At 43.5% G+C, this 16,701-nt stretch overlaps 1 protein-coding gene across 8 annotated transcripts in view; it reads left to right on the top strand.

Moving 5' to 3' along the window:
• The window catches only part of HSCB (HscB mitochondrial iron-sulfur cluster cochaperone), a 43,114-nt gene that overhangs the window by 18,456 nt on the left and 7,957 nt on the right, over nt 1–16,701 (top strand). For 2 of the 8 annotated variants that reach the window (XR_009566323.2, XR_009566322.1), the window contains exons 6-7: nt 13,593–13,635; nt 15,897–15,959. Coding sequence is in view for 3 of the 8 variants with exons in the window: in XM_060310034.1 (XP_060166017.1) it covers nt 11,358–11,497; nt 15,897–15,959; nt 16,074–16,151 (281 nt within the window). In the remaining 5 variants the exon portion in view is untranslated. Of the gene's footprint in view, nt 1–8,142; nt 10,107–11,357; nt 11,498–13,592; nt 13,636–15,896; nt 16,636–16,701 lie in introns of those variants that run through there. The other 6 variants (XR_009566321.2, XM_060310034.1, XR_009566326.2 and 3 more) reach the window with 6 other exon arrangements.

The raw sequence follows: 16,701 nt of genomic DNA, 5'->3' as shown, positions 1-16,701 counted from the left end.
TCTGGAAATAGGGAAACCCTCCCCAAATCCAAGTTCTCAGACACCAGCCAAGGGCCAACCTTGTAAGCAGGACTTTATAAGGATGTGCAATCTTGGGGGTACTGGGTTTACTCTTTTCTGCACAGAAGTCAAGGGGCGGTCCTGTCACAGTTGAGGGAATTATATAACAAGGAATCTATAATCACAGAGGAAAGCACCTCTGTTGCAAAAGGGCTTTTTCCTGTCTCCGTGGCCTCCACCAGGCAAAGAGAAAGATGCTGCTGAGTGGACAAAGCAGTCATGCCACGTAGTGTGTTCAGCAGCAATTGACAAATAGCTGCAGCAGACTCAGACCTAAAGCTTTGCTTTGACAAAGAATTCCTTTGGTCCTGTCACTTTTGATAACATGTTGGATATATCAGATGTGGCCAGATGAAAAAATAAAGAGAAGACACCATCTTTTCCTTTCTAGGTATCACTGTTGGGAGGCAAGAGAGACTCAGCAGAGTTCAGAGGGGTGAGGGCTCCAGGGAGGAAACACACACAGGTGATGGTGGCGGAAGTGGCTGCTATCAGAGAGGGGTGAGATCTTTGAAGAATTGCGAGCTGCCACAACTAGAGAAAGCCCTTGCACAGAATCGAAGACGCAACACAGCAAAAATTAATTAATTAATTAATAAACTCCTACCCCCAACATCAAAAAAAAAAAAAAAAGAATTGCGAGCACACGCCCCATCTCAAAGCTGGGGAGGAGGCGGAAGATGCTACTCAACCCTGGTAATTGCTGCCATGGCGAGATTCAGACGTGGTGTTGACAATCTCTGGATTGTTTCAAGAGAAGCTGGAACTGGGATTTTAACAGGAAATTTCCCTGGGGCTGCCTGTGGAAACACCAAGAAAGAGCTAAGTCAGCTGGGGAAAGGAGAGAGGTGAGAAAGGGCTGCAGAGGAAGTGATATGAGAGCAGTAGGGTAAAAAATGAGACAGTTCACCCAGTGAACCAAGGAAGGAAGAAGTTAGGTTACAAATTATATTTGTGATACTGCAGATTTCAGAGAATCAGACAGAATTGGTTTTTGTATCTGGTAGTTCCTCTTACTCACTGTATGACCTTGAGCAGTTAAGTTCTCTAGGTTTCATTTTTCTCATCTGTAAGACAAGGATAACCATAGCACCAACCTCAATCATGACGAAGTACAGATCTGACATCAGGAGGGAAGAGAATATAAAATAATGCACACAAAGTGCTCAGCACAAGGCCTGGCAGTACACTCAGCAAATATTAGTGGGAAGCATAGAATGAGATGGGGGCAGAGAGGAGGGGTCCCTAACCTTGACCAGTGAGCTAAATCTTGAAGGATTAGAGGCATTTGCATTTTCAAGTAGGTTAGCAGGAGAAATGGCATGCATGCAAGTAAAGAAGAATCTTACTGCAACAGGGTGAGGGTGGGAGTGGGAAGGGGTAGAGATGCTGTTGAGAAGGAGGCAGCCAGATCAGGAGAAGCAGTGCAGACATTGGAGTAAAGGAGACCCATCTGGGGACTTCGGTAGAGTTGAGAGCTGATGGTTCCTTAACGAAGGCAGCATTATGGTTAAGGGGACAGATTCAACAGCATTCTAGGAGATGGGACCATTAGGACTCGGCAGCTAATAGGGCTCTGATGAGGGCTGAGTCAAGGGGACTCAAGTGTCTGGTGTGAGCACTGGGGGGATGGAGAGGCCTTGACCCAGGAAGAGGGGCTGCAGCTTGTGGTGGGGGGGCGCTGAGCTCCACTTGGGCAGGTTGTATTTGTGACCTTGGAACTTCCTATAGATGTTCGATAGGCACCTGGAGGATGGCTTACAGCTGAGGAAGACTGTCTGGGCAGGAGACACAGATCTGGTGGGTGGGCATTTAATAAGCACGTTACACTGCGCTTCTCACTGAATCCTCAAATGGGCCCTTTCAGGCAAGAACTATCATCCCCATTTCATTGATGGAGAAACTAAGGCTTTGAAGAGCAGAGTAGCTCTTCCAAGTTCACATAGTAATAGTTTGGGGGAAAATCAAACTCGGGTTGCTAACTTCAGAAAATGGGCAGCTGGTACACAGTGTAGGTTTGAGAAGATGAAAAAGTTCTGAAGGTGGATGGTGGTGACGGTTGCACAACACGAATGTGCTTAATGCCACTGAATTGTGCACTTAAAATTGTACACTTAAAAAGGGTCAAAATGGTAAATTTTTTTTTTTTTTTTAAAGATTTTTTTTTTTTGCGGTACGCGGGCCTCTCACTGTTGTGGCCTCTCCCGCTGCGGAGCACCAGCTCCGGACGCGCAGGCCCAGCGGCCATGGCTCACAGGTCCAGCCGCCCCGCGGCATGTGGGATCCTCCCGGACCGGGGCACGAACCCACGTCCCCCGCATCGGCAGGCGGACTCCCAACCACTGCGCCACCGGGGAAGCCCCAAAATGGTAAATTTTATGTTATATATTTTACCACAATAAAAAAAAAAAAAAGAAGGAAAAGTGGTCCTGACCACCAATTATATTGCAAGTGTTGGCTGAGGAGCCATCATTTCCCTCTGTGCTGTTTTTATAATGTTTGCTTTCATCCCTATGATAATATTTTCTATTTTGTCTGGCTTCCTTAGTTTCAAATTCTCAGAGGAGAGGAAACCTCACTATAATACCTATGGATCTCTTAGTCACAAGAGTTACCAAATTCCCTAGGAAATTTGGTATATATTAGGTATACATATATATATTAGAAAAAAATAGCACATACCAGTAACAAGCAAGGTAGTTTGTAACACACACTGACCTAAGCCAACTCGGTCATGCATAACTATAGGGTTCCTTTCAGTAAGTGTCAGAAACCACCAAGACTATGAGATAGGTGAGGTTGGCTATTCCCCCACTACCTTTCTACTTGGTTTGTTTTTTTTAAAAGTTGCATTTAGATATATATACCCTGAAGCTCACCCATGCAAAGTGTACAATTCAATGGTTTTTAGCCTATGGAGCTGTGCAACCATCACCAGGATCTAATTTTCTTTTTTTTAATTAATTAATTTATTTATTTATTTTTGCCTACACTGGGTCTTTGTTGCTATGCGTGGGCTTTCTCTAGTTGCAGCAGGCGGGGGTTACTCTTCGCTGAGGTGCGCTGGCTTCTCATTGCAGTGGCTTCTCTTGTTGTGGAGCACGGGCTCTAGGTATGAGGGCTTCAGTAGTTGTGGCATGTGGTCTCAGTAGTTGTGGTGCACAGGCTTAGTTGCTCCTCGGAATGTTGGATCTCCCCAGACCAGGGCTCGAACCCGTGTCCCCTGCATTGACAGGCGGATTCTTAACCACTGTGCCACCAGGGAAGTCCAGGATCTAATTATGAAACATTTTTGTCATCTCAAAAAGGAATTTGTACCTTTTCCAACCCACCTCCCCTTCCCCTCCCCACCGCCTGCCCTAGGCAAATAATAATCTGTAGATTTGCCTAGTCTGGACATTTCACATAATGGATAAATGGTCATTTGTGACTGACTTCTTTCGCTTAGCATAAATGTACACGTTTTTCTGTGGGCATATATTTTATTTTTCTTGGGCATGTGCCTAGGAGTAGAATTTTATATGGTAACCCTGTGTTTAGTCTGTTGAGGAATTGCCAAACTGTTTTCCAAAGTGGTTGTACCCTTTACAATCTCACCAGCAGTGTATGAAGGTTCCAATTTCTCTACACTCTTGTAAACTCTTGTTATTGTCTTTTTAATTTTAGCCATCCTGGTAGGTATAAAGTGGTATCTCGTTGTCTTGATTTGCATTCCTGACTAATGTTGTTGAACATATTTTCATGTACCTACTAGCCATCTGTAAATCTTTTTTGAAGAAATGTCAATTCACATCCTTTGCCCATTTTAAAACTGGGTTATCTTTTTATTTATTTATTGGCTGCATCAGGTCTTAATTGTGACACACAGACTCTTCATTGTGGTGCACGGGCTTCTCTCTAATTGTGGTGCTCGGGCTTAGTTGCCCCGTGGCATGTTAGTTCCCCAACTAGGGGGTCGAACTGGCGTCCCCTGCATTTTAAGGTGGATTCTTAACTGCTGGGCTATCAGGGAAGTCCCTGGGTTGTCTTTTTATTGCTGAGTTGTAAGAATTTTTTTTATGTTTTCTGGATACAAGTCCCTTATTGGATATATGACTTGCAAATATTTTCTCCCATTTTGTGAACCATCTTTTCACTTTCTTGATGATATCCTTTGAACCACATTTTTTTTTAATTTTGATGAAGCACAACTTATAAATCTTTTCTTATCCTTTTGGTGTCATATCTAAGAAGCCATTACCTAACCCAAGGTCACAAATATTTACTTCTAAGTATTCTCCTCCATTTTGAGTTAATTTTTATGTATGATGTGAAGCAGGGGTCCAACCTCGCTCTTGCAAGTGACTATCCAATTGTCCCCAAATCATTGTTGAACAGTCCATCCCCCCCACATTGAATTGTCTTGGCACCCTTGTTTAAAATTAACTGATCATAAATGTAGTACATTTCTGCATTCTGAATTCTATTCTGTAGATCCATATGTCTATCCTTATACCAGTCCCCCACTGTTTTGAAATTGGAAAGTGTGTTGAGAAGCTGGAGCCGGTGTATTGAATTAAATATATGCAGATTATGACCTGCTGAATAAGGGGGCACAAACCACCCACTTGGGATCCCCAGGTAGTTCCCTCAGCATCCGAGCTCCCACTTTGGGGAAGTGAAACCCACGGGGTGATTTTGATTAAAGGCAAAGTTTCAATATACCCACACAAAGGAAGTAAAGTCACAAGAATTTTTACTTACAGATCCCAGAAAGGGAGTTGGTTTACAATGAGCTGGGGGAAGGGCAGTCCTCCATCCCAGGTCAGAAGTAAGCAGGAGATAGAGAGCAGGGTAGTAAGCACCTATTACTTATTAGGTAGTTGGGGCGGAGGTGATTAACTTTTTACAGGCTTAACTCTCAAGTGGTTACTTTAAGAGGTGCCCTGGGGAAAGCAAAGTGGGAACTTAGCAGTGGGGATGCTAAACTCAAGTTCTTATCTAGATGTTCAGACTCTGGATGTGAGCAAGGTTATCACATTGTAAAATGCCTGGGCAGCAGCTCAGAACTCTGTGTGTTTTTCTCATCACAGAAGAGAGGTTGAATGCACCAACTTTGTTCTTCTTTTTTAAGATCATTTGGCTTTCTGGGTCCCTTTCTATTCTGACACCAGTGCAATACTGCAGTGTAATTCTGACACTAACCACCTACAGTTAGCATCAGACTCCACAAGTTTAAGGGCACAGGATTAGGTCAAACAAGATTTCCCTTATTTCAGATGCCAGCATCACGTGGGGTCCTCAGGCCACCTATACTTATGACAGACCAGCTACAAATCCAGGAGGTTCCCGTGACAGGAGGATATGACAGGAGGTTCCTCTTAGGTTCAATAATTCACTAGAATGATTCACAGAACTGAGGAAAAAGTTATGTTTATGATGACAGTTGCATTGTAAAGCATACAAATGAAGTGACACATAGTACAAGGTATGGTAGGGTCCTGAGTGCAGAGTTTCCATGCCCTCTCCCCATGGATTCAGGGTGTTTCACCCTCCCAGTATATCAATGTGTTCACCAATCAGAAAGCTCCAATGAGCTTTGGTGTCCAGAGTTTTTATTGGGGTTTTATTGTGCAAATATTATTGATTGAATCATTGGCCGTGTGGTTGGATTCAATCTTCAGTCTCCCTCCTCTCCCTGGGGGCTGGGCTGGCTCAAAGCCCCAATCCTCTAATCACGTGGGTAGTCTGTTTGGTGACCAGCCCCCATCTGGAGTCACCTCATTCATTAGCATAAACTCAGTAGTGATCTGAGGAGCTCATGAATAACACACACACCTATCACTCAAGAAATTCCAAGGGTTTAGAATCTCCCTCCAGGAACCAAAGACCAAATTCTTTTTTTTAATTAATTAATTTACTTTTGGCTGTGTTGGGTCTTTGTTACTGCACATGGGCTTTCTCTAGTTGCGGCGAGTGGGGGCTACTCTTCGTTGCAGTGTGCAGGCTTCTCATTGTGGTGGTTTCTCTGTTGCGGAGCACAGGCTCTAGGTGTGTGGGCTTCAGTCGTTGTGGCACACGGGCTCCATAGCTGTGGCTTTCATGCTCTAGAGCGCAGGCTCAGTAGTTGTGGTGCACGGGCTTAGTTGCTCTGCAGCATGTGAGATCTTCCTGGACCAGTGCTCAAACCCATGTCACCTGCACTGGCAGGCGGATTCTTAACCACTGCGCCACCAGGGAAGTCCTAAGTATTTTTCTATATTATCTGAATAGTCAAAATTTATAACAGGGTTGGAACTATGTTAAGTAATTGTATGTGGCTGATCATAATACTCCATCTAAAATATCTGTGCAAAAAAGAGATGTCCAAAACCTATAGAAATAACTAGAACGCATCCTATCAATAAACTGAGTGAAAAAAAAATTATATCTCAAACATACAGGAAAAGAGTTAAACTTAGACATGGAAAGCATATTTCCAAAGCATAAAAAAAAGAAGCTATTCACTACTGTACCAGCTCAGTGAAGCCATTCCACATCTTGCTGAAGTACAGACTTTTTTTTTTTTTTTGCGGTACGCGGACCTCTCACTGTTGTGGCCTCTCCCGCTGCGGAGCACAGGCTCCGGACGCACAGGCCCAGCGGCCATGGCTCAGGGGCCATGGCTCAGGGGCCCAGCCGCTCCGCGGCACGCGGGATCCCCCCGGACCGGGGCGCGAACCTGCATCCCCTGCATTGGCAGGCGGACCCCCAACCACTGCGCCACCAGGGAAGCCCCGAAGTACAGACTATTAAAAAATTAATAACTGCACTCAGTCGATAAAGTTTACATTAAAATAAGAAATCAGCACAAAAGATTCTGTGAAAGTAAACGAAATTTCTACCTTTGGCCATTTGGGATTGAGAAGTCGGGCTTTGATTGCATCGTCCAGTGCCTTGTCATACTGCTGGATTTTCATATAGGCTGCAGATCTATTGCTGTATAAGATGCAGTTCTGAGGGTCAACAGCTAGGGCTTCATTGTACAGAACAACAGCTGTGTGGAAATCTCCATCATGACAGGCCTGATTACTCTGATGAACTTTCTCAACAAATTCAGCTTTGCTCAGCACTAGTACATCAGGACTTCTCCGGCCAATAGTCTTAGCACCAAAGAGAGGAATCTACAAACAAAGAAACTTAGTGAGACAAAGTTTAGATAATCCAGAGAGGTTCCTTGTCTGAATTACAAGAGATCATGGACATTCTTCATAGTCTGCTTCATATATATATTTTTTTTTTTGGGGGGGGGGTACGCGGGCCCCTCACTGTTGTGGCCTCTCCCATTGCGGAGCACAGGCTCCGGAGGCACAGGCTCAGCGGCCATGGCTCACGGGCCCAGCCGCTCCGTGGCATGTGGGATCTTCCCAGACCGGGGCACGAACCCACGTCCCCTGCATTAGCAGGTGGACTTCCAACCATTGCGCCACCAGGGAAGCCTTGCTTTATATTATAGTTAACTTTTGTGCTGTGAAAGACAATAAACTTTCCAAGAAGCAGCCAACATAGTACCTTAAATACAAATGTATCACTATATATGTATGTGTGTTCACATATGTACATATAGTTATAAACATACATATTTATACATGTATATTTTGATTGAGAGAATGAATGAATAATTGCAAAAACGTACTCAGGCTTTTCCTTGGCAATTTAAAGTTATACTAAGAAAAAAACCAAAAGGGACTTCCCTGGTGGCGTAGTGGTTAAGAATCTGCCTGCCACAGTGGTTAAGAATCCCCCTGCCAAGGCAGGGGACACGGGTTCAATCCCTAGTCCATGAAGATCCCACATGCCATGGAGCAACTAAGCCCATGCACCACAAGTACTGAGCCTGTGCTTTAGAGCCCGTGAGCCACAGCTACTGAAGCCCACGTGCCTAGAGCCCATGCTCCGCAACAAGAGAAGCCACTGCAATAAGCCCGTGAACCACAATGATGCAATGAGAAGCCCCTGCTTGCCACAACTAGAGAAAGCCCACGCAGCAACAAAGACCTAATGCAGCCATTAAAAAAATTAATTAAGTAATTAATTAAAAATAAAATCTGCCTGCTAATACAGGGGACACGGATTTGAGCCCTGGTCCAGGAAGATCCCACATGCCGTGGAGTAACTACTGAGCACCACAACTACTGAGCCTGTGTTCTAGAGCCCACGAGCCACAACTACTGAGCCTGCGTTCTAGAGCCCATGAACCACAACTACTGAGCCTGCTTACCACAACTGCTGAAGCCCGCGCACCTAGAGCCCAGCTCTGCAACAAGAGAAGCGACTGCAATGAGAAGCCTGTGCACCACAACGAAGAGTAGCCCCTGCTCACCACAACTAGAGAAAGCCCATGCACAGCAACGAAGATCCAACACAGCCAAAAATAAATAAATAAGTTTAGAAAAAAAGAAACAAACCAAAATACAAACCTGTGCAGAAAATATGATTTCAATTATGTGAAGATGGTTGCACTTAAGAAATTAATGAAAGGGACAAGATCAAAATATTAACTATGCTGAAGACCTAAATAAACGTTTCTCCAAAGAAGACATACAGATGGCCAAGAGGCACATGAAAAGATGCTCAACATCACTAATTATTAGAGAAATGCAAATCAAAACTACAATGAGGTATCACCTCACACCGGTCAGAATAGCCATCATCAAAAAATCTACAAACAGGGATTTCCCTGGTGGCGCAGTGGTTACAAATCCACCTGCCACTGCAGGGGACACGGGTTCGAGCCCTGGTCCGGGAAGATCCCACATGCCGTGGACCAACAAAGCCTGTTTGCCACAACTATTGAGCCTGTGCTCTACAGCCCGAGAGCCACAATTACTGAGCCCGCGTGCCTAGAGCCTGTGCTCTGCAACAAGAGAAGCCACTGCAGTAAACATCCCGCGCACCACAACAAAGAGTAGCCCCCGCTCGCTGCAACCGGAGAAAAGCCCGCATGCAGCAATGAAGACCCAACTCAGCCAAAAATAAAATAAATTAAAAAAAAAAAACTATCTACCTGCACACCTGCCAGATTTCCCAGAGCAGAATGCCTCATTCCTGATCTCTGCCCTGAACTCCCTTCAGAGTGTGTTGAAAGTCAGCTATTGCAGTGGCTAATGACCTAATCCTTATAAAGCCGGATGGTGAGTGACATTCTTTAGTTAGTATTTGATTTAGGCATCAAGGTAACACTGGCCTCTTATAATGGATTGGGAAAATTTCCCTCCTCTTCTATTTGCTGGAAGAGTTTGTAAAGTATTGCTGTTAATTTTTCTTTAAATATTCAGTAGATTTCACTGGTGAAGCCATGTGGACCTGGTCTTTTCTTTGTAGGAAGATTGTTAATTACTAATTCAGTCTCTTATTATAGGTCTGTTCAAATTTTCTATTTCTTCTCAAATCAGTTTTAATTTGTCTTTCTATGAATTTATCCATTTCATATAAATTATCTAATTTGTTGGCATACATTTGTTTATGATTTTCCCTTATAATTCCCTCTTTCATTCCTAATTTTATTAATTTGAGTCTTTGCTTTCTGTGTCTTGATCCATCTAGCTAAAGGTTTGTCAGTTTGTCAGTTGTGTTAGTCTTTTCAAAGAATCAACTTTTAGTTTCCTTGATTTCTCTCTATTTTTTTCTACTCTTTATTTCATTTATTTCTGCTCTAATCTTTATTATTTCCTCCCTTCTGCTTGCTTTGTATTTAGTTTACTCTTCCTTTTTCTAGTTTCTTAAGGTGGAAGTGTTTATAGCTAAATTTCCCTCTAGGCATTGCTTTTACTGAATTCCATAAGTCTTGGTATATTGTATTTTTGTTTTCATTCATCTCAAAGCATTTCCCAGTTTCCCCTTGGATTTCTTTTTCACCCTTTGGTTCTACTAGGGGTTTTGGGTTTTGTTTTCTTTTTCTACTAGGTTTTTAAAATAAATTTATTTTATTTATTATTTTTGGCTGTGTTGGGTCTTCGTTGCTACGTGTGGGCTTTCTCTAGTTGCAGCAAGTGGGGCTTCTCTTGTTGCAGTGAGTGGGGCTTCGCTTGTTGCGGAGCACAGGCTCTAGGGCATGCAGGCTTCAGTAGTTGTGGTGCAAAAGCTTCAGTAGTTGTGGCTCGCAGGCTCTAGAGCACAAGCTCAGTAGTTGTGGCACACGGGCTTAGTTGCTCTACGGCATGTGGGATCTTCCCAGACCAGGACTTGAACCCTTGTTCCCCGTACTGCGCCACCAGGGAAGCCCTCTACTAGGTTTTAATGAAAGCAAGTTTCACAAAAACTTCTTCCTTCAGTAAGGACATTTAGCAAGCAGGCACAAAATAGTGATACGACTTATTCTAGAATCTCCAAGTCCCAGCTCTGTTCCTCTTTGTTTCTCCAAAATTCATTACACAAAATGTTTATCTGAGGCAAATGAAAAAGTATTCCAGTGGCAGGGTATGACCAAGAACCCTCCCCACCAGTATGGAGCACAGGACTAGTTAAGAATCAAACCGAGAATGCTATCTTGAGTACAAGAGGGTGAAGGGCTCACTAGATTTTTATACCTTATTAATGCCAGGATGAAGACACCCCCAAAGTAATTCCAATTAGTCCATGTCTTAAACACCACTCATCTTATCAATGAAAAACTGATTTCAACATTGATAATGTTAATGAGCAGAAATTCTAGAGTTCAGAAAAGGGAAAGACAGCTGAAGCACTTGTAAGAGTTGCCTTTAATTGAATCTCCTTGCCACCCAGGAGTGTGTATTGTGGTTAGGGAGGTCCACCCGCCTTGGGGTGGACCAATGTCAACACAAACATTCCATCACACAGTCTGTGGAGAAATAATAGAAAGAAAATTGTAGGTCACATCACAGTGTAATGCATGGGAAAATATCTCTAGATAAAACTTTATAAATAAACTCAGTTTTATTTTTTTAAATACATATCAGCGCTGTGAGAACAACACATAATGAATAGCTAAGAATGAGTATGGGAGCTCCTCCATTGTTCCTCGGGACAATGTGGAAACAAGGCTGTTGCTTCAATGCCCAGACCTATTGCCCATTTATTCTGCCTGAGTCATGGGCACCAAGGAAACCAGCCAAGGTCCTGGACATTCTCATTGATGCTAACCCCAAAGAGCCGTGTGAAAATCCTTCATTTCCTATTTTCAAGCCTACCCCTGGCAGAATACATTCTCCAGAGTACTCCAAGAGCTTCAAGTAGGCCCACTTGTCATTCCCTGCAATCTATAGTACCTCCCCTCTTATGCCTCCAAAAGCATCACAAACATCTGATATGCTGGATAGGTCGGTTTGGATGCAAAAGAAGGAAGTTGTCACCAGAGAGATGGAAAAATGTATGCAAAAGTCTGGAGGTGAGAGAGAAGAAGCAAGAGGAAGTCAATAGAAAATTGAAGAAAATCCAAACTGCTGGATGCAGACATCAGGTGGGGATAGAGATAAAGCTTGGGAGGTGGGAAGGGTAGGGAACCTGAAGGAATGTGGAGTCTAGTAAGGAGGTTGGACCCTCTTAAGAGTAATAGAGAGTCATAGAAGGGTTTAGAGGAGGGGAGGAGCACATCAGGATTGCATGGTGGACAAATATCTCTGGCTCATGGGCTGGAGGGCAAGAGTGGAGCAGGGAGACCAGCTAGGAGGCTCCAGTAGGGAAGAGAAAAACAGAGCTTCTGGGGCTTCCCTGGTGGCGCAGTGGTTGAGAGTCCGCCTGCCGATGCAGGGCACACAGGTTCATGCCCTGGTCTGGGAATATCCCACATGCCGCAGAGCAGCTGGGCCCGTGAGCCATTGGCCGCTGAGCCTGCACGTCCGGAGCCTGTGCTCCGCAATGGGAGAGGCCACAACAGTGAGAAGCCCGCATACCGCCAAAAAAACAAAAAAATAACAGAGCCTCTGGAGTCATGGCGATACCGATATCCCAGTTCTTCTGCAAAATCCTAATTGCCTGCACGAGGAAGCTGCCACCCTCTGGGACTGTGCTTACCCGGCAGGTGGGAGTATCTGCCATTTCCTTCCTCTTCTGCTCCAGGCTCCCTTGTTGATGTCAACCCGAGAAGCCATGTGAAGATACCTCATCACTGCCATCAGTGCTCACCAGGACAACGCCAACAACCAAATGACCCATTAGTCAACAAATGATGACCAAGGGAAAAAGCAGACGGGAGGTCTAGACTAACGGAGACTCAAGAGACAGGCAAGGGCTTCCCTGGTGGCACAGTCGTTAAGGATCCGCCTGCCAATGCAGGGGACACGGGTTCAAGCCCTGGTCCGGGAAGATCCCACATGCCGCGGAGCAAATAACCTGTGTGCCACAACTACTGAGGCTGCGCTCTAGAGCCTGCGAGCCACAACTACTGAGCCCGTGTGCCACAACTACTGAAACCCACATGCCTAGAGCCCACACTCTGCACTGAGAAGCCACCGCAATGAGAAGCCTGCGCACTGCAACAAAGAATAGCCCCCGCTTGCCACAACTAGAGAAAGCCCACGCACAGCGATGAAGACCCAACACAGCCAAAAAAATTAATTAAGTAAATAAATAAATAAATTTTTAAAAAGACCAGTAGGATATTAGAAATGAAAAAAAGAATTAAAAGAAAAAAAAGAGACAGGCAAACCTAATACGAGGTTGAACTGTGATGCCATCAAACCAACAGAAAAAAGACATGTGGGGACACTTGGAAAAATGTGAATACAGATGAGATGATTTTAAAGAATTATTAATTCTGTTTAGGTGTGATAAAAGCATTGTGGTTATGTTTTGTTTTGTTTTAAATATTTGTTAGAGATAAATGTTAAAGCATTTACAGATAAAATACAAGTCTGGGATTTGCTTTAAAATAATCAAGAAAAATTCCCGTGCCCTAACACAGTATTTCCTATTTACATATTACATCCTTTTTTATCCTCATACGCACACATTTTTTCCAGGCCTGTAGCCATAATACGCCAATTCTTTTATGATCCAAGAACAAATGCTGCGTTTGAGAAGGGGCTCCTCTATTTGGAATGTCATTGGCAACACGTGAACGTACAAGTTTCACTCTGTCCTTGACAGCCAAGGTCGTTCTCCTTTTTTTTGTTTTTTTTTGTTTTTTTTTTTTCGTTCTCCTTTTTTAAGCAGGAGCATTAATTTCTTAGGGATTGTGATGGTTAATTTTATGTATTAACTTGATTAGCCTAAGGGATGTCCCAATAGCTGGTAAAACATCATTTCTGGGTGTGCTTCTGAGGATGTTTCTGGAAGAGATTAGAATTTGAATTGGGGAACTGAGTATTGCAGATGGCCCTTCGATGTGGGTGGGCACCCACCAATCCACTGGGGGCTCTAATAGAAGAAAGAGGAGGAGGAAGGGCAAATTGGCTCTCTCTTTCTGCTTGAGCTGAGACATCCATCTGCTGCCCTTGGATGTCGGTTCTCCTGATACTCAGGCTTTCGCACTCAGAGACTTACACCATCAACCCCCTGATTGGCAAGCCTTCAGACTCAGGCTGAATTACATCACTGGCTTTCTGGTTTTCTAGTTGCAGATGGCAGATGGTGGGACTTCCTGGCTTCCGTAACCAAGTAAGTCAATTCCTGTAATAGGTCTCCTCTTATATATATATATCCCAGGATATATCCCTGTATATCCTATAGTTTCTGTTTCTCTGCAGAACCCTAACTAATGCAAGGATCTTCCCTCGAATATGCATTTGAGGATCCTCAGCAGGAAAAAAAAAAAAAAGTTTCTATTTGCTTGTGGAAAGCGGTAATGATATTCCTGGTTTTGGAATCAGTCAAATCTTTCCAGAACCATCATTACTAACTGTGAGACCTTGAGATTTGTCCTTCACCTCACTGAATCTTAGCCTCTAATTCTGCAAAGTGGTGATATTAACACCGTAGTACAGAGTTGTTGTGGAGCCAACATGAAATAGTGCCCTCAGCACAGTGCCTGGTACATAGTAAGTGTTCAATAAATGCATGCTGCTGGTGGTGTTTGCTTCTTTCAGCCTCTTGTTTTTAACCTCATGTCCTAGTCCATCCGGGCTGATATAACAAATATCATAGACTGGGTGTTATATAAACAACAGAAATTTATGCTCACAGTTCTGGAGGCTGGGAAGTCTGAGATGGAGTCACCAGCAGATTCAGTGTCTGGTGACAACACATTCCTAGTTCATAGATGGCCATCTTTCTGCTGTCCTCACATGGTAGAAGGGGCAGGGGAGCTTCGTAGGGTCTTTATAAGGGCATTTGTGAGGGTTCCACCCTCATGACCTAATCACCTTCCAGAGGCCTAATACTATCCTAATACTATCATATTGGGGGTCAGGATTTCAACACATGAATTTGGGGGGACACAAACATTCAGTCCATTGTACCTCATCAATTGTTTATTTCAAAAACATTTATCCTTTATGGCCTAATAAATAGTACATATTCATTGGAAAAGAATAAAAACTTATACCCAGAAAGTGTAAGTTCTAGTATTGCCATCAACATTTTGGTTTGGTGTCTTTTCTTTCAGAGGGGATGAAGCCTAATATTTTTGTATTAACATCCTGACGAGGTTGTTTCTTGCTAAGCTCTAATAACTAATGACTATTAATTATGTAGACAAATTACTCACCCTCTCTAAGTTTGGTTTTGCTGTCTTTATATAGAGTCATATGAGTATCTGTGGTCTAGTTGCGATAGTGCACAGCTCTTATGTGTGTATTGGACACTAGCACACAGGTACGTGAGTGTGCACATACACACAAATAAGAAAAAAAGACTGGAAGGATATTCATAACAATCATGCTTCTAATGGGATGCTATTAAGGTGATTTTTATTTGCTTCTCTAACCTTTTATCACCACTTCAACTAATTTTTTACTAAGAACCTGTGTTTTCTTCCGCATGCGCAGGCTCAGCGGCCTGGCTCACGGGCCCAGCCTCTCCGCGGCATGTGGGATCTTCCCGCACCGGGGCACGAACCCTCATCCCCTGCATCGGCAGGCGGACTCTCAACCACTGCGCCACCAGGGAAGCCCCTGTGTTAGTTTTAAAACCAGAAAACTTTTTTTTTTAATAAAAAGATAAATAAGATTAGCCACCAGGAAAAAGGAGTCAGGAAGGGATTGTCTAAGTGTCTGTATGTCTCTGACCCACCAATCCTATGAGAGGTGAGCCAGAAGTCACCTCTAGGAGGCAGGCCTGGATTGTCACGGAAAAGAAGAGATGCTCTCAGTGGCCACTGTTGAGTTCCATAGCCATTCTCCCCAAGTTAGTGTGGGAGACAGTGCACAATGATTCTGTTTTTTTCTTCCAGGGGTCCGAAGCTCCATGTAGTCTCTCTCAGACACATAATACTGAGGCTTTCACTGATTCCCCCAAAGCACTTTTTCCAGGGAATTCAATGAGATGGAGCAAAGCCTAGAAGTTTAAGGCAGGATCTAGGGTCTCAGACCTGGGGCTGAACATTGGCTCCATCACTTATAGCTGAGGGAATTGGGAACCATAACCTGCCTCAATTTCCTTATCTGTAAAATGGGGGCATAAAAGCATCCAATTTAGCATTATTATGAGGAATATTTGACTGTATCTGGGTAAAGAGCACCTGCAAATAGGAAGTACCTAATAAATTATTAATTCTAATACATTGCTTGATAAGGGGCATGCAACTTAGTATAGAATTGTGAATTAAAGGATAAAAGAATGAATTTGGATAGACATTTAAGAAATATAATTAGGTGGAAAAGAAGTTTCAGAATAATATATAAAGTAGGACTCCCTTTTATAAATGTATATTTGTATGTCTATGTGTATATAACATCATCTGGATGGATTTTTTTTTTCAGGTGAGGAATGAGTTGACCATTTGTAGAAGTGACCCAGGAGAATATCTTTTATATCCAGTTGAGGTAAGTAGGGTGTTACCTTAAGGAGGCAAAACTGCATTTTAAATGTCAGTAAGAAAACTTAAACTGAATCAATCATATTACATTAGACAAAGGGGTCCATTTACTTTTTCCCAGACTACCATGAAGGCAATGGAAATGGAGAAAAACGAAGAGAAATCTGGAGGCCTTTCACGAGCCCATAGGACTTGCTAACTGATTAAATATGGGGGGGGGGTTGGTGAACAAAAAAGAGGCATCAATGATGATGCTTAGGGTTTTGGTTAGAAAGAGAAAAGCATCTTCTAACAGCTGAAACTGGCCTGGTACTATCAGGTGGACCCTGGTGTTCCCTGTTAAACAATTTCACAGAACATCAACATCAAACAGGGACAGAGATGTGACTTCTATGGATCAAGATAAAAGCAAGACCCCTTGGTAATCCTGTCTGTAACCCAATCCTAAACATTGTCCAAAGCACAAAATGACCAAACATCTCCCATCCTGGCCAATGCAAGGACTGTTGCTTCTTTACCAACTGTAGGTTTAGCCTCCCTTCATTCCCCCCACCTTCTAGGAAAGATTAGCTAAGATAACCATAGAATTATCTCTGCTTTCTGACAGTATTAAGTCCAGAGCAAAGCCCTGATTCTTGGACCTGCCCCCAAATCCCCCTGTGACACACAGAAATCCTATAGGAAGCCTTTTCTAACACCCTCTTACTGAGACACTCCCTGACTGCAGTAAGTCAATAAATCCATCTTTG

Source organism: Globicephala melas, chromosome 13, assembly GCF_963455315.2.
Source record: "Globicephala melas chromosome 13, mGloMel1.2, whole genome shotgun sequence".
NCBI classification, from domain to species: Eukaryota; Metazoa; Chordata; class Mammalia; order Artiodactyla; family Delphinidae; genus Globicephala; species Globicephala melas.
The sequence above is the reverse complement of the archived record's forward strand: the minus strand, read 5'-3'. Positions and strand labels throughout refer to the sequence as shown.